Source organism: Aethalodelphis obliquidens, unplaced genomic scaffold (assembly GCF_003676395.1).
Source record: "Aethalodelphis obliquidens isolate GAN/ISIS:26980383/991018 unplaced genomic scaffold, ASM367639v1 scaffold9, whole genome shotgun sequence".
Classification (NCBI taxonomy): Eukaryota; Metazoa; Chordata; class Mammalia; order Artiodactyla; family Delphinidae; genus Aethalodelphis; species Aethalodelphis obliquidens.
Genome location: NW_020837953.1, coordinates 15,988,458 through 16,015,899, shown reverse-complemented (window position 1 = coordinate 16,015,899; position 27,442 = coordinate 15,988,458). Strand labels below are relative to the sequence as shown.

General features: G+C 43.4%; 2 protein-coding genes across 3 annotated transcripts in view; one reads left to right on the top strand and one right to left on the bottom strand.

Moving 5' to 3' along the window:
- The first annotated feature begins 813 nt into the window (after positions 1–813).
- On the top strand, positions 814–4,596 carry UROD (uroporphyrinogen decarboxylase). Of its 2 annotated transcripts, XM_027108731.1 has the most exons (10): positions 821–948; positions 1,616–1,728; positions 1,849–1,928; positions 2,005–2,067; positions 2,285–2,482; positions 2,586–2,747; positions 3,468–3,605; positions 3,761–3,861; positions 3,943–4,009; positions 4,362–4,596. In XM_027108731.1, exons 1-10 carry the CDS (start codon positions 929–931, stop codon positions 4,521–4,523), a joined length of 1,104 nt encoding a protein of 367 aa, XP_026964532.1. In that variant the 5' UTR covers positions 821–928; the 3' UTR covers positions 4,524–4,596. The 2 variants fall into 2 exon arrangements, with proteins under 2 accessions (XP_026964533.1, XP_026964532.1); XM_027108732.1 differs by lacking the exon at positions 2,005–2,067 and having other exon boundaries at positions 814–948.
- Positions 4,597–5,215: 619 nt separating this feature from the next.
- Positions 5,216–27,442, bottom strand: part of ZSWIM5 (zinc finger SWIM-type containing 5) — a 264,002-nt gene continuing 241,775 nt past the window's right edge. Inside the window, exons 12-14 of the mRNA XM_027108730.1 lie at positions 9,437–9,600; positions 8,856–8,937; positions 5,216–8,121 (exon numbers count right to left, since the gene is read on the bottom strand). Coding sequence (XP_026964531.1) covers positions 7,259–8,121; positions 8,856–8,937; positions 9,437–9,600 — 1,109 coding nt within the window. The 3' untranslated portion in view covers positions 5,216–7,258. The remainder of the gene's footprint in view (positions 8,122–8,855; positions 8,938–9,436; positions 9,601–27,442) is intronic.

Genomic DNA, 27,442 nt, shown 5'->3' with positions numbered 1-27,442 from the left:
TAAGCCATTTGCTCTTTTTCGTCTGCTCTTTACACATGCCGTTCCCTCTGCTTGGAATACCCCACTGCTTTCCCCAGTTAAATGGAGCCCTTGCTACTTGCTTCTAGCTCTTTCCCTTTAAAGCATTTACTATTGAGGGCTTCCCTGGTGGCGCAGTGGTTGAGAGTTGCCTGCCGCTGCAGGGGACATGGGTTCGTGCCCTGGTCTGGGAAGATCCCACATGCCGCGGAGCGGCTGGGCCCGTGAGCCAGGGACGCTGAGTCTGCGCGTCCGGAGCCTGTGCTCCGCAACGGGAGAGGCCGCAACAGTGAGAGGCCCGCGTACCGCAAAAAACAAAACAAAACAAAACAAAAAACATTTACTATTCTGATTGCTGACTTCTCTGTATCCGCATGTCTGTAGCTCCTTAAAGGAAGGAAATGTCTTGTCCTCCACTGTAATCGCTGCACCTATTGTAGTGCCCGCCTCTTTCTAGGTAATATAAATATTTAATTATTTCAGTTCCCTGTACAACTTGGTTCCATAATTCACCATATGCCTGGTTGGGCCAGGCATAAAATTGTTAAAATCGTGAAGAGTGGGAGTGAAAGTGAGACCTGGGACGAGTCTTCCGGGATTCCCAGGCCGTCAGAGGACAGCAAATTTCTCACGCCACGTGAAGTATAGTTACAGCGAAGTTCTTTTGTGGGGGGAGGGGGAGGGAGGTGTTTGTTGTTGCGTCGCTACAGAGGACTTTACGGTGAAGAGACCTGGGGGTCCTACGGGCAGCAGCCGGGGCAGCCCGGGAGCCGTTTCTGGAGTCTGATCATGTGACTTTCAACATGGCGACAGCCTTGGCTCATTCCAGGAAGGGGCGGAGCCTGGGCAGGGGGCAGGCTCAGAATTAGGCTACAGCTGGGGCTGTGCTCGCGTTTACTGACAACTTATCATGGAGGCGAACGAGTGTGGGTGAGTTCTCTGTGCCACCACGCAGTGTGGCCATACGGGCTTCTGACCTGAGTCTTTCAGCTCAGGAATCTGTCCCTATACCCCTCTTCCCCAGCCCCGGAGAACCCAAGTCTCTGGAATCCCAAATCCTCCAACCATGGATTCCTGAGATGTTCATCCCAGGGACCGCCTAGCTGGACTGCGTACCCCAGACCTTTATTTAGGAGATGCCCTCTGGACTTCCTAATCCTCATCTAAGATCCCTTTTTCGGACTGTCATCTCTGATCCCCCCATGACCATCCCCCAGCCTGGAGATCTTCCAGCCCCCAAACCAGCCCACTGGTATCCTTGTTCCTGAGATTTTTTGGTCCAAAGACCCCCCAAACTCTCCTAACTGGACTTTCGTCCCCCCCTCGCCCCGCACACACACTGTCTCCCAGTCCCTCCAGTGGCTTTGAGCCTGGGGAAGCTGCGACTATGTGTAGGGTAGAGGCCCCGGCACCGGCCCTTCTAGTCCTGTACACCACCTGATAGAGGGGAGGCGGAATCGGCGGGGAGTCACAGCTTGGTAGCTGGTCTGGAGAAGATAGATAGCTGTGCTGGACTGTATCCGCCTTTAGAACCCGAGCCCTGCCCAACCCCCAGCCTGGTTTACTGACACCTACCCTACCCGCTCCTGATCTCCAGACCTCAGGGTTTTCCGGAGCTGAAGAATGACACCTTTCTGCGAGCAGCCTGGGGAGAAGAAACAGACTACACTCCTGTTTGGTGCATGAGGCAGGCAGGCCGCTACTTACCAGGTCAGGGTCAGGGCCTCGGAGTCTAGGTAAAACTCTGGAGGGTGAAAAGTTTTTGAGGGGCAGAGGAGGGCTCTGGAGGTTCCTCAAGGCTGAGCCCTGCTTTCCCTTTTTTGTCTGCAGAGTTTAGGGAAACTCGGGCTGCCCAGGACTTTTTCAGCACCTGTCGCTCCCCAGAGACCTGCTGTGAACTTACTCTGCAGGTGAGGGGTCCACAAAAGAGGGAGAGATTTATGCTGTCAGCTCGCCACCTAGCAATCTGTCTTCTGTTCCCTATAGCCACTGCGTCGCTTCCCTCTGGATGCTGCCATCATCTTCTCCGACATCCTTGTTGTACCCCAGGTACCTGCTCAAATCTGATTCTTGAATGGGTAACAAAGGGAAAAGACAGTCAAGGCTCAAGATAAGCACTTATCCTAATGGGACAGAGGGGAAAACAGGCTGGAAGAGACGGAGTTTGGTTGAGTTTTATTCTCCTTTTCCTCCTTCTTGGCATGGGTTGAACAGATCTCCTCCTGGAGTTACAGGTTGGGAACCTGGACGTTTTCTCCCCCACCAGGCACTGGGCATGGAGGTGACCATGGTGCCTGGCAAAGGGCCCAGCTTCCCAGAGCCATTAAGAGAAGAGCGGGATTTACAGCGCCTCCGGGATCCAACAACAGTGGCCTCTGAGCTGGGCTATGTGTTCCAGGCCATCACCCTCACTCGACAACGTCTGGCTGGGCGTGTGCCACTGATTGGCTTTGCTGGTGCCCCGGTAATATGGAACAGGGCAGGGACTTGGGCTTGGAGAAATTACTCTGGCAGGTATGGGTGCAGACAAGGGAAGGAAGTGTCTATCTGGCTTCTGCCTTTTGCAGTGGACTCTCATGACATATATGGTTGAGGGTGGCGGCTCAAGCACCATGGCTCAGGCCAAACGCTGGCTTTACCAGAGACCGCAGGCCAGTCACCAGCTGCTTCGCATCCTCACTGATGCTCTCGTCCCATATCTGGTGGGACAAGTGGCTGCTGGTGCCCAGGTAAGTCCTGAGGGAGAGACAAATAGGCTGGGGTTTCGTCTTTATTTATTTTTGGCTGCGTTGGGTTTTCGTTGCTGCGCGCGGGCTTTCTCTAGTTGTGGCGAGCGGGGGCTACTCTTTGTTGCGGTGCCTGGGCTTCTCATTGTGGTGGCTTCTTTTGTTGCAGAGCACGGGCTCTAGGCACGTGGGCTTCAGTAGTTGTGGCACGCAGGCTCAGTAGTTGCAGCTCATGGGCTCTAGAGCACAGGCTCAGTAGTTGTGGTGCACGGGCTTAGTTGCTCCGCGGCATGTGGGATCTTCCCAGACCAGGGCTCGAACCCGTGTCTCCTGTATTGGCAGGCGGATTCTTAACCACTGCACCACCAGGGAAGCCCTGGGGTTTAGTCTTTCAGGACCAGAAACAATACAGTTCCTTATACCTGTGAGGGTAGGTGTCTCAATACCAGGCACAAAAGAAGCTTGGCATGAAATGATCTGGCTGGAGCAGCTAAGCCCAGACACTGGCAGGGGGGCTTAATGCTCTGTGTATTCAAAGACCAAACCTAGCACTGGGATCTGGAGAAGGCAGTTCCTTTTTGACTGGAACTGGGCTTATAGGCTTAGGTAGTCTCAGGGGTTGAAGTCACTTGGGGAAAACTGAAGGAAAACTGAGGCACATTCTGTATGTGGGGCCCGAGATACTTCCTCTTTGTGTGTTATGCATTTCTTTTCTAACTGTAGGCATTGCAGCTCTTTGAGTCCCATGCAGGGCATCTTGGCCCACAACTCTTCAGTAAGTTTGCACTGCCGTACATCCGTGATGTGGCCAAGCGAGTGAAAGCCGGGCTGCAGGAGGCAGGCCTGGCACCAGTGCCCATGGTAAGGATGGGGATCAGATGAGTGAAGGTGGGCCCGTGGAACTATCAGGTTAAGTCCTGCATGGACCGAAGTGACCACTGGAGGGCAGAAGCACAGCTGAGCTACATTAGGAGGCATAGCAAAGCCCTCAGCCTGAGATTTGCCCTTTCCCCCAGATCATCTTTGCTAAGGACGGACATTTTGCCCTGGAGGAGCTGGCCCAGGCTGGCTACGAGGTGGTTGGGCTTGACTGGACAGTGGCCCCAGAGAAAGCCCGGTGAGTGATGGAAGGTGCGGTGGAGGGGATGCAACTGCCATATGTGCAGTCACCAGAACAGGGCACTGACTCTACTTCCAGGGACTGCGTGGGAAAGACGGTGACCCTGCAGGGCAACCTGGACCCCTGTGCCTTGTATGCATCTGAGGTAACAGCCAGGTCCCTGTGTGTGTCTGTGTTTGTTTCTGTGCACTCCCATGGTTCTGGATATGGTGGTGTTTATTACTATGTGTGTGATTCTATTATCTGTTTATCCCTCCCCTCTACTCCACTCATACCATGTGAACTCTAGGAAGGCAGGAGTTCCTTCTCATTGATTTTGTTCATTTGTGTTTTCTTAGCGCCTGGCCCATACTAGGCACCCGATGAAGTTTTTTGAATGACTGTATGAGTAACACGGAGTAGAAGCATGCCTACATGTATGTGTGTCACTGTTATGTATAGGCAGGACAGAGGTGTGCTGGCCCCCCCTGTAGCCAGTGCCCTGTTGGTCCCCCCAGGAAGAGATTGGGCAGTTGGTGCAGCAGATGCTGAATGACTTCGGGCCGCGGCGCTACATTGCCAACCTGGGCCACGGACTTTACCCTGACATGGACCCAGAACATGTGGGAGCCTTTGTGGATGCCGTGCACAAACACTCACGCCTGCTTCGACAGAACTGAGCATAATCCTTTTATCTGAAGTACCACTAACACAGATGATTGCTTCCAGGAGAATAAAAGTTCCAGAGCTGGAGTCTTGCGTGTGGTTTTGTTTGTGAAAGATCTGTGCTTTTATCCTCAGTTCCTTCTTAGCCTCTTCCTTCCCTGGGCCTCTTTCTGCATCCTCTCCCACAAGTCATGGGACCTCGGGTATCAGTGAATATGTATGTAGGACTTAACGTCAGGACCTTTACCACCATTTTGCTCTCAGATCTCCAAGCCCCAGAGCTACATGGGGCTGTGCATATCTTCCTAGGAGCTAGAGCTGTGACATTTGCAGGGAAATGGGGTCCCTATAGCATATGAGGCCAAATTGACAGGGCTTTGCGTCTGGGGAGGGAAGGGTGTATAGACCAGAGTGGGACACAGGGCCAGTTGCCCTGCATTCTTTTCTGTGCATACCCTCTAATTTTCTCAGTATCTTGCTGTTTCCGCTTTTCGTGGTGGTACCTACTTCCTGGGATCAGGCTCTGACAGGCCTGTGAGCTCTGGAGAGGGGTGTGGTGCAGTAGGAAATTCTTCATTTGTCATTCCACATCTTAGATCATTAGGAACCCACTGTGCTATATAGCCTAACCAGCTCCCTGTCCCAGCCAGGTGATGGAGAAGAGAGAAGGGCCCCATTTATTGAAAGAACACAATTTCTGATTTTAGAAAAATGATCTTTTCTGTGATCCAGGATTTATTCATAGAAAAGCACTGTGAGTTCACACACTTGCTAAAAAACGGCAATTGTGATACAGAAATGGGAGTGGCGTTGTCTTTTTTTTTTTTTTAAACCAACCTATTGGGCTGAGAGGTTGTTGGGCCCGTAGCTGGACGGTGAGACTTTGGTAGCCACAAACAGCAAATGCAACTTACTGGTTAGTGTGGAGAAAAAAAAAGTGACACAAACAGTTTGTCAAAGACAGGAAAGTAAAGCAGACAAAGAGGTCCTTGGTTCACACTCTAACTATACCACCCCTTCCCTGTCACACCCCACCCCCTACTGGGGAACTAAAACATGGAACAGTAACCACCAAGACACTGGCATCTAAATGACTCTTCCGAATGCCTGTGCTACCTCCTATTACACTTCCAGGCTGAGCAGAGGGGTCAGGAAGGTAGCAGGAACATGATACGCTGTGGAGGTCAGCCAGGGCTAAGACAGGGGTTGCCCACTAGAGCTAGAAACTAGTCAGAAAGGAAAAGGCGAAATGCATTCCAGCCGCAGCCTCCAAACCAATGACCAATGGGACTGTGACAGAAGCAGGCAGAGGAAGCTTGAGGTAGAAAGGCAGGGGAAGAAAGCAAGTACAGGGTAAGAAGAGAAATGTGGCACGGAAGGAGCCACTCAGGGCAGAGGGAGACTAGTGCTTAGAAGCTTGTTTGGTGAGACAATGGTGAATAAAGGAGGCCCAGAGATGAGGAACATGTTTAGCTGGTGAGAGAATAAGAGAAATGGGGATGAGAGATCTGGCAAAAAGAGAAGGGACACATTCAGGCAGATCCTCAAACATGAATTCACAGACAAACCTACATGTGGAAATATACACAGTTACACACAGACACGGACATGTTTATACACATGCACTTACGTGTGCCCAGATACACAAACACTACACATGCATTGACAAACATCAACACACACACACACAGATATGTATTTTTATATGTTCACAAATGTGTATACCCTCACACAGAAACCCACCATCCAGTACACAGACATGTCTTTACACAGACACAGACCTGACACAGATACACATAAATATACATGTGCACATGCAGGCATGCACAGATATATCTATGCGCACAGATGCACGTACGTAGCCATCCAGATCCACACACACACAAGTGTAATTAGAGATGAAACCAGATGCTGTCTAACACAAAGGTGACCAGAGAAGATGAACATTATAAGCCCAGTGGCCTCCCAGACCTTCACCTTCTCCCTGCCCTTGTTTCTCAGGAGCTCGGCAGGCTCCCAGAGAGAGAGGCTGTGTGAGGCAGGAGCAAGAGCTTCTGTGTCCCCATGGCTTCGTGAGGTGAAAGTCTAAGTCAAGACCGGGCCCTGCCCCTCACCCATCACCGGGCTGTCAATGCCCATCTGCAGGCCGGGGTTTCTGCATAGACTAGACTTGGGGTTTACTCTAATGGCCATTTTTCTCTCTGCCACCCCCACTCTTCCACTGCCAATAGCATATCCTCTGCAAGGGAAACCTGAGAAACGGTTGTGAATCTCCTCAGAAAACAAGCCTATCTTCCCACCCACAGCTACCCATCAGATTAGAACCAGAATTATAAATAGTTACAATTTTACAATGTAATTGGCAACACATATACTATAGTATTTACAGTACCATAAATGCTTCTGTTTCTCTGGTTAAGCAATCCCTGAGACGGAACAGTGTTCTGTGTTTGCCAAGGAGAGAGGGCCAATGCCCAGGACACGCAGGATAGCGGGGCGTGAGGTGGCATGTGTGGGGTTTCTGATCGGTCTGCAGGGCCCAGCTCCTCCAGGAACAGTGGGCTGTTGTGAGAACCTTGACAAGGCATGTTGGCTAGAGCTGGACTCTCCCCATGCTTAGCCCTGTGGTCCTCTGGCTTCAGCCACAGGTGCTCAGAGTCCTCTCAGGGTGGACAAATGTTTGTGTCCTTGGCCTGACCAGATGATACCTGGGAGTGCAGGATGCCCCAGCAGCGAGCTATCTGCTCTCTCAGCCAAAGCGCTCTCGCACCAGCAGCATCAGCTTCTTCTTGCCTTTGTAGATTTGTTTCAGGTTGTCGATGAACTGGGCAAACTGCAGGTGGCCATCCTGCGGCAGCAGGAAGGTCTCCCGGGCCTTGCTCAGAAACTCAATGAACTCTCCGTAGTGACGAGGGCTGATGTGTGTCAGGCGTGAGTGTGTGGTGTTGATATAGGCATTGATGGTGGCATCCAGCAGCTGGCGCAGGGGAGCTTTGTCGGTGGACATAAGCTTTCCCGAGCTGCGGCGGCCTGGGATGCCGGCCAGGCCAGGTGCAGTGACCGTGCAGCGCCGTAGGATGTCTGAAAGCACTGTGGCACAGTGCACACTCTTCACCACCAGGGGAATCAGGGCCGCCAGCTCATTCTTGCCCAGGGAGTGGCTGAGGGCACACGCCCAGAGCACATCGTTGATGGCCGGGTGGGTGTCCTGGTTGTAGGCCAGGTTGAGATGGCTCATGGCCAGTGAGGCCAGCTTGAAGGCACGTAGCGGGTAGCCACGGAGCTCCATGTAGCGGGCGATGGTGAACAGCTGTGAGTGAGTCATGCCGCCAGCAGCAGCATCAATGGCAATCTGGTAGGCTGCTTCAAAGGCGATGTGGTCCTTCTCACAGAGCGTAAGGGCCGACAGGGCGCAGCTCTGTGGATCCTTCATAGCACACTGCAGGGCCAGCGTGCGAGCACAGCTAGCCAGCTCCTCCCGCTGTGGATAGTCAAGACTGAGGCGCAGGATGGTGGTGTGGGATACGGCTGTGGCAGCCACAATGCTGGTAGCCTCGGTGGGGGTGAAGAGTGTGTACCAGCTCTGCAGGATGCTCACCAGGGCCTGCACACCTGTCAGGGAGAGCCTGAGCTCAGCCGTGGCCATCTGGGACCTGATCCAGGTCTGCCCAGACTACCGTTTGGGGTCAGAACTTGGCCTGCAGAGACGAGTTCTCCCTCCTTCTCAGCAGCCTCGAGATGATCTGAGGCAACCAGGGCAAGGGGAACAACCCAGACGCCCAGACCCTGTTTGGGGTCTCTTCCCATCCCTTCCTTCCCCAGGTGAGAGTGTTGAAGGTTTCTGCAGGTGCTCTAAGCCCCTCACAAGGATGGAGCAACAGAGCCTGTGGTTTGCCTGCCCCAAGGCAGGAGTCGCAGATCTGCCTGGGGGTTCTAGCTGAAGTGGGGCCTCTCAGGGTAGAGTCTTGTGCTGGGGCTTTGGGCTCTAGATGGGGTCCCGAGCCTCCAAGTTGTTTGGGGTTTCTCAGAATCATGGACAGGGACTGGGACCAAACCACTGGGCCAACTACCTCCCAAGGCTACACTTGAGTACTTGTGGCTGAAAATTCACTCTCTCAGAATGTCTCTGATGAGAGGGTCAAAGTGCTGCTGACAGCAGGGTATGGTCCAAGCAGTGAGGGCAGAGTTTGGTCAGGCTGAACAGAGGCCATCTTCTCCTACCAGCAGCCTCATCCTTTCCTAGCCATCAGTAATAGGAATATGAGAGCTCTAAATTCGTCGTCCTGTCCCAAGAGTAGGGCCTAGGAATCCTTTCCCCTGGGGGTACAGGGAGCTGGGAGACTCACCCACTTCTGTAGCACATGTCACCAACCACCGCACCATCTCCCGGCGCCTCCAGTTAAGGGTTGATAAGGTCATCCTCATCACCTGGGCAAAAAAGCAGCCTTCTCAGTTGGCTAAGCATAATTGCTATAACCTCCCCCTCCCCACTCCCCCTTGCCATTCATTTATGCAACAAGTATTTATTGGTGCCTTAAACAGCCATCTTTCCCCTGATAACTACAGATGGGTTTGTTTAATTTCTGCCCCACCCCTGCTACCAATCAGATAGAACACTCCTCTGATGACCTGTAATGAATAAAGCCCTTATTACCACACCTTGCTTGACTTGGAGGAATGGGGGTCGGGTACGGAGAAGATGGGGACCCTGTGGAGCCTAAGGCTACACTGCTTAACTGGCCGTAACTTCAAAACAGAGGCCAATGTTGAGTCCTTACCTTGTGTCTAGCCTAGAAGCTGTGTCCTGGGGACAGAGAAAGAACCAGTCCTGGCCCATGCCCACTCCAGTCCCCGTGGGATCTTATCTTCTACCAGTTGTCACTAGGCCAGAAGTCTAAAGTGGGGATGGCCCGCTTGTCCTCCATACCTGTAACCCCAGCTCCAGGGCCACGTTGAGCAGGGTGCTGTCTGTACTACTGTCCGTGGGTGTTGCAATCTTGAATGCATCTTGGGCCAGTTTGAAGATGAGGGAGGAAGAATGGATGTGCTTCTGTATTGCTTCCAGGATTGTGCGGAGCCTCAGAGTGTCTCCTACAGGTGCCGAGAGAAGGGGCAGGGACAAGGTCTTCTTTAAAGCTTCCCTGAACAGGGAAGAACAGGGAACAACAGGTACTGGTTGAACTGACGGCTATTAATGCACTGAGTGCTTCTGAAGGCCACCATCTCTTCTGGGTGGTCAAACTCTGTCTCCACTGAACCCACTGGAGGCTCCTTCCTTCCCCAGGCACCCACATGAATTCACCTCTCTCCACCTTTTCATCTGCCTCTACCCCTCACCCTCTTTTCCCTCAGGATCTTTAGGTCCCAGAAGTCATTTTCTAGAACATCTGAATTTTGAGAGCTACTTATACAGGAGAAGGAAGCCACATTATTGCCAAAAAAGTATGCCAGTCCCATAGTTTGTTCCTCAGTACAGCTCCCTGGAGCAAAAAGGAGCTGGGCCACCACTTCCTATCCAGTAGGCAAGTATGAGTGCACAGAGTTAAGGAATACATTGCAGGAATGCCATGTGTACCATATGACGTGAAGGTCACTGTATAATGGCAGTAGGGTATATGAAAGATTGGTGTATCTTCTGAGGGGGTAAAATGTGAAGTAAAGATAGAACAAAAAGTAGGTCTTATGTTTTACCAAGAGGTGCAGTGGTAAGAGTATACAGACTTTGGAGTAAAATACATTGGGAAGTGAACCTAGTTCAGCCGTTTACCAGATCGGTTACTTCATAGAAGTAATGGAAAAAATAACCTTTTAAGGTTGTTGGGGGAATTATAAAAAATTTGTGTATAGTTAATATTCTATGATTCTACTTTTTTTTTTTTTTTTTTTTTTTTTTTTCGGTACGCCGGCCTTTCACTGTTGTGGCCTCTCCCGTTGCAGAGCACAGGCTCCGGACGCGCAGGCTCAGCGGCCATGGTTCATGGGCCCAGCCGCTCCACGGCATGTGGGATCTTCCCGGACCGGGGCATGAACCCACGTCCCCTGCATTGGCAGGTGGACTCTCAACCACTGCGCCACCAGGGAAGCCCTATGATTCTACTTTTATATAAAAGAGATAAGTAGCAGTCTGTTTGTGTACAGCATGTGTGTGCACACATATATGAACAGGAAATACCTGGGAATATTTATTATAAAACTGTCTTAGTAGTAGTAGTTATCTTTGGGTGTCAGGATTGAGAGATTACCTTTTTTTCTTCTATCATCTTTAAAAACAATTAAAACATTTAATAGACTTTGTTTTTTTTTTGGCCGCACCACGCGGCTCATGGTATCTTAGTTCCCTGACCAGGGACTGAACCCGGGCCCTTGTCAGTGAGAGCACGGAGGCCTAACCACTGGACCACCAGGGAATTCCCCACAAGTTTGGTCTCTATATCTGTGAGTCTGTTTCTTTTATGTTATATTCACTAGTTTGTTGTATTTTTTTAGATTTCACATAAAAGTGCTATCATACAATATTTGTCTTTCTCTGTCTGACTTAATTTACTTAGTAGAACACCCTCCAAGTCATCCATGTTGTTGCAAATAGCAAAATTTTGTTCTTTTTTATGGCTGAGCAGTATTCCATTGTATATCTATCTATACCATCTCTTCCTTTTTTTTTTAACATCTTTATTGGAGTATAATTGCTTTACATTGTGTTAGTTTCAGCTGTATAACAAAGTGAATCAGCTATACATATACATATATCCCCATATCCCCTCCCTCTTGGGTCTCCCTCCCACCCTCCCTATCCCACCCCTCTAGGTGGTGTACCACCTCTTCTTTATCCATTCACCTGTTGATGGACACTTAGGTTGCTTCCATTTCTTGGCTATTGTAAATGACGCTGCTATGAACACTGGGGTACATGTATCTTTTTGAATTAGTGTTTTAATATTTTTTGGATATATACCCAGGAGTGGAATTGCTGGGTCATGTCGTATTTCTATTTTTAGTTTTCTGAGAACTCTCCATATCATATTCCACAGTGGCTGCACCAATTTACATTTCCACCAACAGTGTATGAGGGTTCCCTTTTTTCCACATCCTCGCCAACCTTTGTTATTTGTGTTCTTTTTGAGGACAGCCATTCTGACAGCTGTGAGGTGATCATCTCATTGTGGTTTTAATTTGCATTTCTCTGATGATTAATGATATTGAGCATCTTTTTAGTGCCTGTTGAGCATTCCAAATAGACATTTGGAAAAATGTCTGTTCAGGTCTTCTGCCCATCTTTTAATCAGGTTATTTTGTTTTTCTGATGTTAGGTTATACGAGCTGTTTATATATTTTGGATTTAACCCCTTCTTGGTCATATTATTTGCAAATATTTTCTCCCATTCAGTAGGTAGTCTTTTCATTTTGTTGATGGTTTCTTTTGCTGTGCAAAAAGCGTTGTTTAATTAGGTCCCATTTGTTTATTTTTGCTTTTATTTCCTTTGCTTTAGGATACAGATCCAAAAAACATTGCTACGATTTATGTCAGAGTGTTTTCTTCAAGGAGTTTTATGGTTTCTGGTCTTACATTTAGGTCTTTGATTCATTTTGAGTTTATTTTTGTATATAGGGTTAGAGAATGTTCTAATTTCATTCTTTTACATGTAGCTCTCCAGTTTTCCCAGCACCATTTATTGAAGGGTAGCTCATTTCTTTTTATTGGTAAATGATATCCCATTGTATGGATCTACCTCAGTTTGTTTATCCATTCACCTACTGCAGGGCATCTTGGTTGCTTCCAGTTCTTGGCAATTACAAATAAAGGTGCTATAAACATTTGTGTGCTGGTTTTTGTGTGGACATAAGTTTCCAACTCATTTGGGTAAATACTTAGGAACATGACTGCTGAATCATATAGTTAGACTATGTGCAGCTTTGTAAAAAAACTGCCAAACTGTGTTCCAAAGTGGCTGGACCTTTTGCATTCACACCAGGAATGAATGAATCCCTGCTGCTCCACATCCTCACTAGTGTTTGGTGTTGTCAGTGTTTTGGATTTTAGCCATTCTAATAGGTATGTAGTGGTTTCTAGCTTTTGTTTTAATTTGCATTCCCCAAATGACATATCATGCTGAATATCTTTTTATATGCTTGTTTGCCATCTATATATCTTGTTTGGTAAGGCATCAGTTCAGGTCTTTAGTGCATTTTAAAATTCAGTTGTTTGTTTTCCTTATTGTTGAGTTTTAAGAGTTATTTGTGTATTTGGGATACAAGTCCTTTATCAGATATTGTTTTGCAGATATTTTCTCCCAGTCTGTGGCTTATCTTTTCAGTGTTTTTCACATAAGTTTTAAACTTTAATGACGTCCTACTTATCCGTGTTTTCTTTCATGGATTGTAATTTTGGTGTTGTATCTAAAAAGTTATTGCTGGGAATTCCCTGGCGGTCCAGTGGTTAGGACTCCACGCTTCCAATGCGGGGGGCCCAGGTTCGATCCCTGGTCCTGGAACTAAGATCCCACAAGCTGCATGGCATGGCCAAAAAAAAAGTTATTGCCAAACCCAAGGTCACCTAGATTTTCTCCTGTGTTATCTTCTAGAAGTTTTATAATTTTGTGTTTTACCTTTATGTCTGATACATTTTGAATTAATTTTTGTGAAAGGTGTAAGGTCAGTGTCTATATTCATTTTTTTAAATGTGGATGTACAGTTCTTCCAGTACCATTTGTTGAAAAGACTGTCCTTTTCTCCTCTGTCAAAGATCAGTTGACTATATTTGTGTGGGTCTATTTCTGAGCTCTATATTCTGTTCCATTGAACTATTTGTCTATTCTTTTGCCAATACCACACTATTTGATTACTGTAGCTTTATATTGTCTTGAAGTCAGATGGTGTTAGTTCTCCAACTTTGTTCTTCAATATTGTATTGGCTATTCTAGGTCTTTTGCTTTCCCATATAAAGAGAGTTTATCGATATTCACAAAATAAAATGCTAGGATTTTGGTTGAGACTGTACTACTGAATTTATAGATCAAGTTAGGAAGCACTGACATAATAACAGTATTGAGTCTTCCTATTTATGGACATGGAATATCTATTCATTTAGATCTTCTTTGATTTCTTTCCTCAAAGTTTTATCGTTTTCCTCATATAGATCTTGTACATATTCTGTTAGATTTTTCTTAGTACTTTTTTGAGGGGTCCTAATGTAAATGGTATTGTGGTTTTTAACTTAAAATTCCAACTGTTCATTGCTGGTATATAGGAAAGCAATTGACTTTTGTATATTACCCTTGTATCCTGCAACCTTACCATAATCAGTCATTAGTTCCAGTTTGTTCTTGATTCTTTGGGATTTAACATAGACAATCAAGTCATCTGCAAACAAAGACAGTTTTATTTCTTCCTTTCCAACCTATATACCTTTTCTTTCCTTTCTTGTCTTATTTCATTAGCTAGGACTTCCTGTATAATGTTGAATGGGAGTGTTGAGAGGTGATATTCATGTCCTATTTCTGATCTTCAGGGGAAGGCATCTATGTTCTCTCCATTAAGTATGATGGTAGTTGGAGGTTCTTTCTAGATGTTCTTTATAAAGTTGAATAAGTTCTCTTCTATTCCTAATTTGCTGAGAGGTTTTGTTTTGTTTTTTTTAAAATTATGAATAGGTGTTGGCCTTTGTTAATGTTTTTTTCCTGTGTCTATTAGTATAATCATATGATCTTTCTTCTTTAGCCTGTGGATGTAATGGATTACATTAATTGATTTTCAAGTGCTGAATCAGCCTTGCATTCCTGGAATAAATCCCACTTGGTCATGGTGTATAATTCTTTTCACACTTTGTTGGATTCAGTTTGCTAATATTTTGTTGAGGATTTTTTGCATTTATGTCCATGAGTGATATTGGTATGTAGTTCTCCTTTTTTGTACTGTCTTTATCTGGTTTTGGTATTAGGTAATGCTGGCCTCGTAGGATGAGTTAGGAAGTGTTCTCTCGGCTTCTATTTTCTGGAAGAGACTGCAGAGAGTTGGTATCATTTTTTTCAAGTATTTGATAGAACTCACCAGTGAAATCATCTGGGCCAAGTGCTTTCTGTTTGGAAGATTACTGATTCAATTTCTTTAACAGATGTAGGCCTAGATTTATTTATTTATTATTTATTTCTCCATGTGTGAGTTTTGGTAGATTGTGTTTTTCAAGAAATTGGTCCGTTTTATCATCTAAGATATCAAATTTTAGAGAATACTGTTTTTCATAATATTCCTTCATTATCCTTTTAACATCCATGGATCAATAATGATGGCCCCTCTTTTCATTTAAGATATTAGTAATTTATGTCATCTTTTTTTATTTGTTTGTTTTTTGGCTAGCCTGGCTGGAGGTTTAACAGTTTTATTGATCTTTAGAAAGAATTAGCTTTCACTTTCTTTGATTTTCTCATGTTTTCCTATTTTCAGTATCATTGACTTCTGCTCTAATTTTTTTATTATCTTTTTTTTTTTTTTTCTGCCAGCTTTGCTCTTCTTTCTCTAGTTTTCTAAGGTGGAAGCTTATTTTATTTTATTCCCTCTCACCTTTATTGAGACATAATTGACATATAATATTGTTTTAGTTTAAGGTGTATAATGTGACTTGATATATTTATTGCAAATGATTACCATGGTAAGGTTAGTTAACATGTTCATCACCTTACAGTTACCTTTTTCTTTTTTTTCATTGAGGCAAGAATATTTAAGATCTACTCTTTTAGCAAATTTCAAGTATACAATACAGTTAACTATAGTCACCATGTTAACTATAGTTACCATATTAGATCCCCGGAACTTATTCATATAACTGGATGTCTGTATCCTTTGACCAACATCACCCCATTTCTCCCACTCCCTACTCCCTGTCAACCACCAATCTACTCTCTGTTTCTATAGTTCAGCTTTTTTTAGATTCTCACATATGTAAGATCATACATTTGTCTTTCTCTGACTTATTTCACTTAGCATAATGCCCTCAAAGTTGCAAATGACTGGATTTCCTTTTTATGTTTGAATAATATTCCATTGTGTGTGTATGTACATGTCTGTATATATACTACATTTTCTTTATCCATTCATCTGTCAACAGACACTTACATTATTTCCAAATCTTGGCTATTGTGAATAATGCTGCAATGCAATTAACATGGGAGTGCAGATATCTCTTTGAGATAGTGATTTCATTTCCTTTGGATATATGCCCAGATGTGGGATTGCTGGACCATATATGGTATTTCTATTTTTTAATTTTTTGAGAAACCTCTATACTGTTTTCCAGAGTGGCTATACCAATTTACATTCCCACCAACAGTGCACTCCACATCTCTTATCTTTTTGATAATAGCCATTCTAACAGGTGTGAGGTAATAGATTATTGGTTGCAAATATTCCTTTTCTAACATTTGCATTTAACGCTATAAAATTTCCCTCCAAGCACTGCTTTCACTGCATCCTACATTTCTGATTAGTTGCATTTTAACTTTCATTTAGTTCAAAATATTTAAAAATTTCTCAAGACGTCATCTTGATCCATGTGTTACTTAGAAGTGTGTTGTTTAAACTCCATATTTTGGGGGAGTTTTTTCAGTTATCCTTCTGTTCTTAATTTCTAGTTTAATTCCACTGTGACCTGAGAGTATACTTTGTATGATTTCTATTCTTCTAAATTTACTGAGGTGTGTTTTATGGTCCAGAATGTGGTCTATCTTGGTGAACATTCCATGTGAGCTTGAAAAGAATGTGTATTCTATTGTTGTTTGAGGAAGTATTTTACCAATGTTAATTAGATCCAGTTAATTGATGGTGCTGTTCAGTTCAAGTATACCTTACTGATTTTCTGCCTGCCTGATCTACCAATTACTGATAGAGGTATTGTGAATTCTCAGTGGATTTGTCCATTTCTCCTTGCAGTTCTATCAGTTTTTTTTTTTTTTTTCGGTACGCGGGCGTCTCACCGCCGCGGCCTCTCCCGTCACAGAGCACAGGCTCCGGATGCGCAGGCTCAGCGGCCATGGCTCACAGGCCCAGCCGCTCCGCGGCATGTGGGATCTTCCTGGACCGGGGCACGAACCCGTGTCCCCCGCATCGGCAGGCGGACTCCCAACCACTGCACCACCAGGGAAGCCCTCTATCAGTTTTTTGCCTCACATATTTTGATGCTTTGTTGTTAGATGCAGATACATTAAGGATTATTATTATTTCTTGGAGAACTGACCCCTTTATCACTATGTAATGCCCCTCTTTTTAAAAATTAATTAATTAATCAATTAATTTTTGGCTGCATTGGGTCTTCGTTGCTGTGCATGGGCTTTCTCTAGTTGCAGCGAGTGGGGGCAACTCTTTGTTGCGGTGCGCGGGCTTCTCATTGTGGTGGCTTCTCTTGTTGTGGAGCATGGACTCTAGGCACGCGGGCTTCAGTAGTTGTGGCTCGCGGCCTCTAGAGTTCAGGCTCAGTAGTTGTGGCAAACAGGCTTAGCTGCTCCGCGGCATGTGGGATCTTCCCGGACCAGGGCTCGAAGCCGTGTCGCCTGCATTGGCAGGTGGATTCTTAACCACTGCGCCACCAGGGAAACCCTGTAGTGCCCCTCTTTATCCCTAATAATTTCCCATGTACTGAAGTCTGCTTTGTTTGATTAACATAGGCATTCCAGCTTTCTCTTGATTTGTGTTAACATTGTATACCTTTCTCCATACTTTACTTAGCTGTTGTTGAAGGGATCTGACTGTGGTTAAGAAATAGTTTTTAAGATGAAAATAACAAACTGCCTCAACTAGTATGCATGCTTTCCTGAGAGAATATCTTTTCCAGACTCTTCCTGCTTTCAGTGCAGTTGGTTTGATAGTGAGTCTCCAAGGTATGGAAAGTGGGGGCCAGAGTGCTGACAACACCTCATATATGTGGTTTATTTGTTTAAGCCCTGGCCTCTGTTTTTAGTTCAAAATATATGGAAAGGTAAAGCATACAAACTCAGTCACAGAAGAGTTAAATATCTGCCTAAAGGTACAGGATATAAATGAAGCCCAGTGCTGTTCAGTGTTTGTACTTAGGGTGTATTTGCTTGTTTTAACACTGCCTATCTATTAACTGTGGTTAAAAAAAAAAATATATATATATATATATAAAATAAAACTTGCTATTTTAACTATTTTAAAGTATACAACTGAGTGGTGTTAATCATATTCACCATTGTGAAATATCATTCATTGTATAAATACCAGCACCATCTATTTCCAAAATATTTTTATCATCTTAAACAGAAACTCTGTACTCATTAAGCAGTAACTCTGTACTCATTAAGCAGTAACTCTGTACTCATTAAGCAGTAACTCACCATTGTTTCTCCCTTTAGCCCTTGGTAACTTCTACTCTCTATCTTTATTAATTTGTCTATCCTAGACCTATATGTGGAATCATACAATAATTATTTGTTTTGTGTCTGAATTATTTCACTCAGCATAATGTCTTCAAGGTTACCCCATGTTGTAGCATGTTATCAGAACATTTCTTTTTAATGACTTCATAATAATATTCCATTGTATGTATATGCCATATTTTGTTTATCCATTCATATGCTGATGGACACTTGGGTTGTTTCCAACTTTTGGCTATTGTGAATAATGCTGCAATGAACACTGGCATATAAAGTACCTGTTTTGAGTCCTTGTTTTCAATTCTTTTGGGCATATACCTAGGAGTGGAATTATTGGATATGTTAATTCTATTTAAAAATTTCAGGAATCATCACACTATTTTCCACAGCAGCTGAATCACTTTACATTCCCACCAGCAATGTAAAAGGATTTCAATTTCTCCACATCCTCACCATAGGACTCCACGCTTCACTGCAGGGGGACCTGGGTTCAGTCCTTCGGGAACTAAGATCCCACAGGCCACACTGCGTGGCCAAAAAAACGCCATTCTAGTGGGTGTGAAGTGGTATCTCATTGTGGTCTTGATTTGCATTTCCCTAATGACTAATGATGTTGAGGTTTTTTTTCATGTGCTTATAAGCCATTTGTGTATCTTCTCTGGAGAACTGTCTCTTCAAGTCTTTTGCCCACTTTAAAATTCAGTTGTTTATCGTTTTGTTGTTGAGTTGTAGTTCTTTACATATTCTGTATGTTAAGCCCTTATCGGATATACAATTTATAAATATTTTCTTCCATCCTTTAAGTTGTCTTTTCACTTTCTTGATAATGTCCTTTGATGAACAAAAGTTTTTTTTTTTTTTTAAAGTGTTTTCAGCCATTCTCTAATGTGGTTTAATTAATTAATTAATTAATTTTTGCTGTGTTGGGTCTTCGTTTCTGTGCGAGGGCTTTCTCCAGCTGTGGCAAGCGGGGGCCACTCTTCATTGCGGTGCGCGGGCCTCTCGCTATCCTGGCCTCTCTTGTTGCGGAGCACAGGCTCCAGACGCGCAGGCTCAGTAGTTGTGGCTCACGGGCCTAGCTGCTCCGCGGCATGTGGGATCCTCCCAGACCAGGGCTCGAACCCGTGTCCCCTGCATTAGTAGGCAGATTCTCAACCACTGTGCCACCAGGGAAGACCCCTGAACAAAAGTTTTTAACTTTGATGAGGTCCAATTTATTCTTTTCTTTTGCTGCTCATGCTTTTGGTATCATAATCTAAGACTCTATTGCCATATCCAAGGTCATGAAGATTTACTCCTATGTTTTCTCTTATGAAATTTATGACTTTAGCTCTTATATTTAGGTCATCGATCCCTTCCCTTTACTTTCACTCTATCTGTGTCTTTATATTTAAATTGGGTTTCTTGTAGACAACATATAGTTGGGTCTTTTTTTTTCTTTTTTTTTTTAAATCCACTGTCAGTCTGGTTTTTTTTTCCTGCCCGGCCGAACCACATGGCTTGCAGGATCTTAGTTCCCCAACCAGGGATCAAACCTGGGCCCCCTGCAGTGGAAGCATGGAGTCCTAACCACCAGACCACCAGGGAATTAACTTTTTCTTTTCCAGTCTTTTTTTTTTTTTAATCTCAAAATTTCCTTTTATTTTCTTCCCCATAAACAAGAAGGCAAAAAATTCTACTGTAAATTCTTGGGGGAGGAAGCAATCATTCTCTTTTGGGATACAAAATTTATTAAAATTATGCTGACATGGAAAATCAAGTAATTGCTAGCAAGTGGCATTGGTGATAAATACTTCATAAGCATTCCTACAGAGAGCCATGTAAATGCAGTAGGTCAACCATCGTTTCTATTATAGACTAGTGTTTGTGGATTAGTCACTAGGTATATGTCATTAAAATATGCTGAGAGGGATTATTACCACAAAGAAACTTACAATAAATCAAGAAAATTGAAATAATTTTTACTATGTAAGTTCTCCAATCTGTCTTTTAATTGGGGTATTCAGACCATTTAAAAGACATTTAAAATGATTACTGATATATTTGGATTAATATCTACCATATTTGTAACTGTTTTTTATTCACTGCATTTATTTTTCTTTTTTTTTTTTTAAAAAAAAACTTTCCTCTTTTCTGCCTTCTCTGTTTTAAACTGAGCATTTTACATAATTCAATTTTCTCTTCTCACGATTCTATTTCTTCAAAAAATTACTTTAGTGTTTGCCCTAGAGTGGCAGTATACATTTACAACTAATGTAAGTCCATTTTCAAATAACTATACCACTTCATAAGGTACCTTATAATAGTATTCCCAATTCTTCCCTCTGTCTATAACATCATTGCTTTCATTTATCTTTAAGCTATAGTAACCCAATACATTGCTATTATTATTTTGAACAAGCAGTTATCTATTAGTTCAATTAAGAATTTTTTTAAAAACCCAAAGGATTATTTTACCTTTATTTATTCCTTCTCTAACACTCTTTCTTTCTTCACAAAGATTTGAGTTTCAGCTCTATCATTTTTCTTCCCTATGAAGGATTTCTTGCAATTTATTGTCTACAGCCTTTGTCTGAGACAGTCTTTATTTCTCCTTTACTTTTGAAGGCTAATTTGTCTTGATACTGAATTCTAGGTTGGTGGTTTTTTCTTGCAACATTTTAAATATTTCACTTCACTCCCTCTTGCTTGCATGGTTTATAAAGTGAAGTTGATGTAATTCTTATCCTTGTTTCTCTATAGGTAAGGTTGTCTTGTTCTCTGTCTTCTTTCAAGATTTTCTCCTGGTTTTTGATTTTCTGCAGTTTGAATAGGACATGGCTAGGAGAAAACTTTTTGGTATTCATCCTACTTGGTGTTCTCTGATCTTTCTGGATCTGTGTTCTGGTTTCTGTCACTAATTTTGGAAAATTCTCAGCTATTATTACTTCAAATATTTCCTTTGCTCTTTTCTTTCTTCTCCTTCGGGTATCGCAGAATATACTGCATATGTTATTGGGTTGGTCAAAAAGTTCATTCAGGTTTTTCCATAACATCTTATTTGGCCAACCCAAAATATATCTTTTGTAATTGTCTTACAGTTCTCAGATATTCTGTTCTGGGTTCCCCCATCCCCATTCTTTTTTAATTTTTGCATTTCAATTTGAGATGTTTCTTTTTACATTTACAATTTAAAATTTTGGAAATATTCACATGGTTCAATGTTGAAAAGATACAAAAGGTAAATAATGAAAAATTCTTTCTCCCCCTTACCTCTGACCCACATTCATCCAATTCTAACTCGGTACACAACCAATAGTTTTTGTTTTACCTTCCTGGATATTCTATGCATAACAAGGAAATACTTTGTTTCCTCTCCTTTTAAAAAAATCCACAAATGGTAGCATAGTATATACAGATTTACATGTCATTTTTCCCCTACATATCAGTATATCTTAGAGATTATTCCACATCAGTACATAAAGAGATTCTTGTTCTTTTAAATGGCTGCATAGTATCCCATTTATGTACGTATAGGTCCACAGCTGCTTATTCAAAACCTCTGGGTGTGGAATGCATTTAGAATTCATTATTTTTAAAGTTATATACAGATAATTTGTGCATGTATTATATATAATACAGGAGGTCTGAGGCAGCATCCCATAATTAAACACATTACTATTTGTGCAGTGAAAGTATGAATATTCACACTAGGTAGGATAAATAGCAAAATTAGTATTGTAGTTTTTTGATACAGTAACAAACTGATGAATGAAATAGTGTGATACAGACCATAAATAATTGGTACTCTTTTATTTCTAAGGAAAACATTCAATAAAACCTCAAACCAAGCTAAGTATCTGTACATATGCATACAGTAAATACTTCTTCCATCTGGTTTCTTGAGGATCTTGGACAAAAGGCTTCATCTGCACTGCTATTATTGTCACCAAAGATTAGAGTTGGATATTTAATGATGGGCCAGGATAGAGATTAATGATGAAGCAGCTACAATAGATGGCCTTAAAAAAGGTGTACTTCTAGGATAATGTGTCTCATTAACATAGATTTCTATATAAGCAGTCTCTTCCAATTAAGTAAGCAGCAATAATCCCTTTTTCACTGATAAATGCATGTTATTCAAGGCCAATTAACTGCTTATACATTTCCCCCATACTGTCTATGGAAATTATTTTTCATCTGTGTTACATATCATCATTGTCATCATTACTAGCCTCATGCTTATTTGGGTTAACACTATTTTAGCAATTTTTCTATCTTGCAATGAATGTACAGCAGGTATATAACTTATAATATTCAGTATTTTTTTGATGTCAGCTTGTTCTAACTCAGTGCTTCTACAACCTTAGTTGGCATAAAGTCATCTGAAGAATTTTTTAAAGCATAAGATTCTTGGGCTATACCCACAAAGATTTTGATTCAGTAGGTCTAGAGTTAGTTGGGTCTGGGAATTTGCATTTCTAACAAGCTTCCAAGTCATGTTTGTTTTTGTTTTTGGCTGCATTGGGTCTTTGTTGCTGCACACGGGCTTTCTCTAGTTGCAGCGACCGGGGGCTACTCTTTGTTGCTGTGTACAGGCTTCTCATTGCAGTGGCTTCTCTTGTTGCGCAGCGTGGGTTATAGGCGCATGGGTTTCAGTAGTTGCAGCATGCGGGCTCAGGAGTTGTGGCATGTGGGTGCTAGAACGCACGGGCTTCAGTAGTTGCAGCGTGTGGGCTTAGTTGCTCTGAGGCATGTGGTTATCTCCCCGGACCAGGGATTGAACCCGTGTCCCCTGCACTGGCAGGTGGATTCCTAACCATTGTGCCACAAGGGAAGCCCCTCCAAGTCATGCTTTATTTATTTATTTATTTATTTATTTATTTATTTAGGCTGTGTTTGGTCTTCGTTGCTGTGCACAGGCTTTCTCTAGTTGTGGTGAATGGGGGCTACTCTTCGTTGCGGTGCGCGGGCTTCTCATTGTAGGGGCTTCTCTAGTTGCAGAGCACAGACTCTAGATGCATGGGCTTCAGTAGCTGTGGCACACGGGCTCAACAGTTGTGACTTGCGGGCTCTAGAGCGCAGGCTCAGTACTTGTGGCACACGGGCTTCATTGCTCCGCGGCATGTGGGATCTTCCCGGACCACGGCTCGAACCCGTGTCCCCTGCATTGGCAGGCGGATTCTTAACCACTGCGCCACCAGGGAAGTCCCGCAAGTCATGTTTATGCTGCTTGTCCGCTGACCACACTTTGAGTAGCAAGGTTGGTGACTTTAGACTTTTAGCCTATTAACTTTTAGTGTTAAGTAATGACACTATATATCTTCTCATTAGTGACACAAAACCCTTCAATATCTTCATATACAACTTCACTTTAAAAGCCAAAGTCTCTGCAAAATATTTATCAAGTATCAGCAACTGTGTAAATGGCATAATTAAGGTATACCTGAACAAGCTTCTATAATAACTCTCTTAGAAAGACTTGGGAGTTACCTGCTGCAAGTATCTAGTATGAAAACAAATAAATATTTATATTTGCTCTTCCCTGGGAGTAAAATTTCTTGGTCACAAGAAGTTCATGAGGCATGTGTGTGGAACAGTGGTCCAGGAATGAGTATAGTTTTCTTCCATTCCAGCTTGTGTGCAATAAGCTCATGCCATTGGTACAGATTATTAAGCCAGGTAGAAATTATCTCTTTGATTACCCATGCTTTTTTGTTTATATACTAATAAATAAATCGTGAACAATTTTTTTTTTTTTGGCTCTGTCGCACAGCTTGTGTGATCTTAGTTCCCTGACCAGGGATCGAACCTGGGCCCATGGCAATGAAAGCACGGAGTCCTAACCACTGGACTGCCAGGAAATTCCCTGAATGACTTTGAACCATTGTGGATGTTGGCTTTTTCTAGCTTTACCTGTCTGCTGCATTGGCACATCCCAGAACTTTCAACCTGTGCTTAGAGTCCTTAAAACCTCTTGTTTGCTCATCAATCATTGTTAATTATTATTTTTTTTAAGAAAACAGAACAGAACAAAGCTGTTTCATCCACCGTATATACATATTTGAGACTAAGGTTTTCATTAAAAATTACCTTAACAAACTGTCAATATAATTTTCATCTTCTTCATGAAAAGAAGCTATTTCATCATAGTTGTCCAGATATTTTATACCGTGATGCTTCTGAAATTTCTGCAGCCAATATCCTTTTCTTTTAGGAAAAAAAAATTTATTTACGTATTTTGCTGCATTGGGTCTTAGTTACGGCATGAGGGATCTTTGTTGCAGCATGCGGGATCTTTAGTTGCTGCATGTGCGATCTAGTTCCCTGACCAGGGATCGAACCTGGCCCCCCTGCATTGGGAATGCGGAGTCTTAGCCACTGGACAGCCAGGGAAGTCCCATGCAGCCAATCTTCTGATATTCTATACTCACCATAAAGGTTCAGTCTTCCATGGCATAATCTAGCTTGTTTCATGAACAACAAACCAGTCAGTGGCATATTCACATTGCTTCATTGTTGAATCCATTCAATCATGGTCGTGTCAATATCTTCATTTTTTGCTGTCTGAAAGATTTCTATTCTTCATTAGTTCTGGTCATTGTTGTCCCTGTAAAACTTCAACTCTTTGTCCTTCTATTATTTCAAGTCATATGTGGTGTTAATTCCCATACCTTATTCTTTAGTAAGATGTCTCATAGACATACCTGATCAAACTTTGCACTAACTCTATTTTCTGTGCTATTGTTAATGACAGATGCTTCCTTTGCTTCTTATTCTTACCCACAGGAGTATCTTCAATTTTCTGGGCATTTTTTACAGGGCAATTAAACTCAAATTGACAAAATAACAACCATCTAAACGAAAAAGGCAAACAATATTAGTGAACAGCAGAGACGTCTGTGACTGGTAAGAGTGCTGAGAAGCAACTAATGCCTCATATCAGCTGAGGCCAGGTTTTGCTGTCAACTTAGAAAAAAGTTTGGATTTTCAAAGTTTTTCAGGTTTGGGAATTCCATGTTAAGAGCTTTTGGAGCTAAAGTAATATATTTAATCAGTCTCCTATTGATGGCTATTTAGAATGTTTCAAGTATTTTGCAGTTGCAAACAAATGTTGGAGTGAATAACTTTGTACAAATACCATTTCACATTTGTATAAATATATTTGTAAGATAAAATCCTGGAAGTGAAATTGCTGGGTCAAAGGACATGTACATTGTAATTGTGATAGATATGCCAAACTGCCCTCCACAAAAGATTATCAATCTATACTCCCACTCTACACCTTTGCAAACACAATGTTTTATCAAAATGTTTTCTTTGATTTTGAAATAATTTAAAACTCAAAGAGAAGTTTCAAGAATACTACAAGCATCATAATTTTCTTGCCCCCGAACCATTTGAAAGTAACTGATTTGATAACACAATCACTCCTTGGACTCTGCAGTCTATTTCTGGCAAACAAGGACACTCTTCTACATACCTGCCACATAACTATCAAAATCAGGAAATGTATATAGACGTATTACTACCACCAAAGGAGACATGACAAACTTAATGCAACACGTGATCTTGTATAAACACATATAAAGATTTTATACAAGATCGTGTGTTATGTTTAGTTTGTCATGTCTCTTCAGTCTTTGACAATTTGGAAAAATTCCTGAGTCTTCCCTTGACATTCATAACCTTGACACCTTTGCAGATTAGACTGGTTATTTTGTAGAATGTCCTTCAATATGGGTATGCCTAATGTTTCCTCATGATTAGATGAAGGTTTGTATTTTCGGTGTAATATAAAAGAAGTGACACTGAATTCTTATTCCTTCCTGTTAGGTAATATATGATTGTGACTTGACCCGTTACTGATGACATATCCATTGCCCCGAAGTTTCCTTGGGACCCTTGGTAATGCCTTCTTCCCTTCCATCCTAACCTGTCCCAGCTCCCATTCTCAGGAAACTGCTGATCATCTTTCTGTCACCATAGTGTGCATTTATAGAATTTTACACAAATGGAATAATACAATAGGCACTGTTTTTCCTTTGGTCTGGCTTCTTTCACTCAGCATAATCATTTTGAGATTCATCCATGTTGTAGTATGTATTACTAGTTCGTTCCTTTTCATTACTGAGTAGTATTCTACTGTATGGTTATATCACAGTTTTTATCCATTCACCTGCTGATGGATATTTAGATTGTTTCCAGCTTTTGGTTAAAAATAAAGCTACTATGAACGTTCATGTTGAAGTCTTTGTATGGATATATGCTTTCATTTCTTTTGGGTAATACCTATGAGTGGAATGGAAGGATCATATGCATAGGTGTCTATTTAACTTTTTAAGAAACTGCCAAATGGTTTACCAAAGTGGTTGTACAACTTACGTTTCTACCTGCAATGTACAAGAGCTCCAGTTGCTCTTCATCCTTGCCAGTCTTTCCTACAGTCTTCACTACAGCTGCTTTTTGTTTTTTAAATTTTAGCCTTTCTCTTATTGTGGTTTTAATTTGCATTTCCCTAAGGACTAATGATATTGAGCATGTGCATGTGCTTACTTCCCAGCAGAATATCTTCTTTGGTGGAGTGTCTGTTCAGATATTTTTCCATTTAAAAAAATGGGTTGTTGAGGACTTCCGGGAAGATGGCGGAAGAGTAAGACGCGGAGATCACCTTCCTTCTCACAGATACACCAGAAATACATCTACACGTGGAACAACTCCTACAGAACACCTACTGAATGCTGACAGATGACCTCAGACCTCCCAAAAGGCAAGAAACCCCCCCACGTACCTGGGTAGGGCAAAAAAAAAAAAGAATAAACAGAGACAAAAGGATAGGGACGGGTCCTGCACCAGCGGGAGGGAGCTGTGAAGGAGGAAAAGTGTCCACACACTAGGAAGCCCCTTCGTGGGCGGAGACTGCGGGTGGCGGAGTGGGGGGAGCTTCGAAGCCGCGGAGGAGAGCACAGCAACAGGGGTGCGGAGGGCAAAGCGGAGAGATTCCCGCACAGAGGATCGGTGCCGACTGGCACTCACCAGCCCGAGAGGCTTGTCTGCTCACCCGCCGGGGCGGGCGGGGCTGGGAGCTGAGGCTCGGGCTTCAGTCGGAGCACAGGGCGAGGACTGGGGTTGGCGGCGTGAACACAGCCTGCAGGGCGTTAGTGCACCGCAGCTAGCCGGGAGGGAGTCCGGGGAAAAGTCTGGACCTGCGAAGAGGCAAGAGACTTTTTCTTCCCTCTTTATTTCCTGGTGCGCAAGGAGAGGGGATTAAGAATGCTGCTTAAAGGAGCTCCAGAGACGGGCGCGAGCCGCGGCTAAAAGTGCGGAGCCCAGAGACAGACATGAGATGCTAAGGCTGCTGCTGCCGCCACCAAGAAGCCTGTGTGCGAACACAGGTCACTATCCACACCCCCCTTCTGGGGAGCCTGTGCAGCCCGCCACTGCCAGGGTCCCGGGATCCAGGGACAACTCCCCCGGGAGAACGCACGGCGCGCCTCGGGCTGGCACAACGTCACTCCGGCCTCTGCCGCCACAGGCTCGCCCTACACTCCGTGACCCTCCCTACCCCCCCCCCC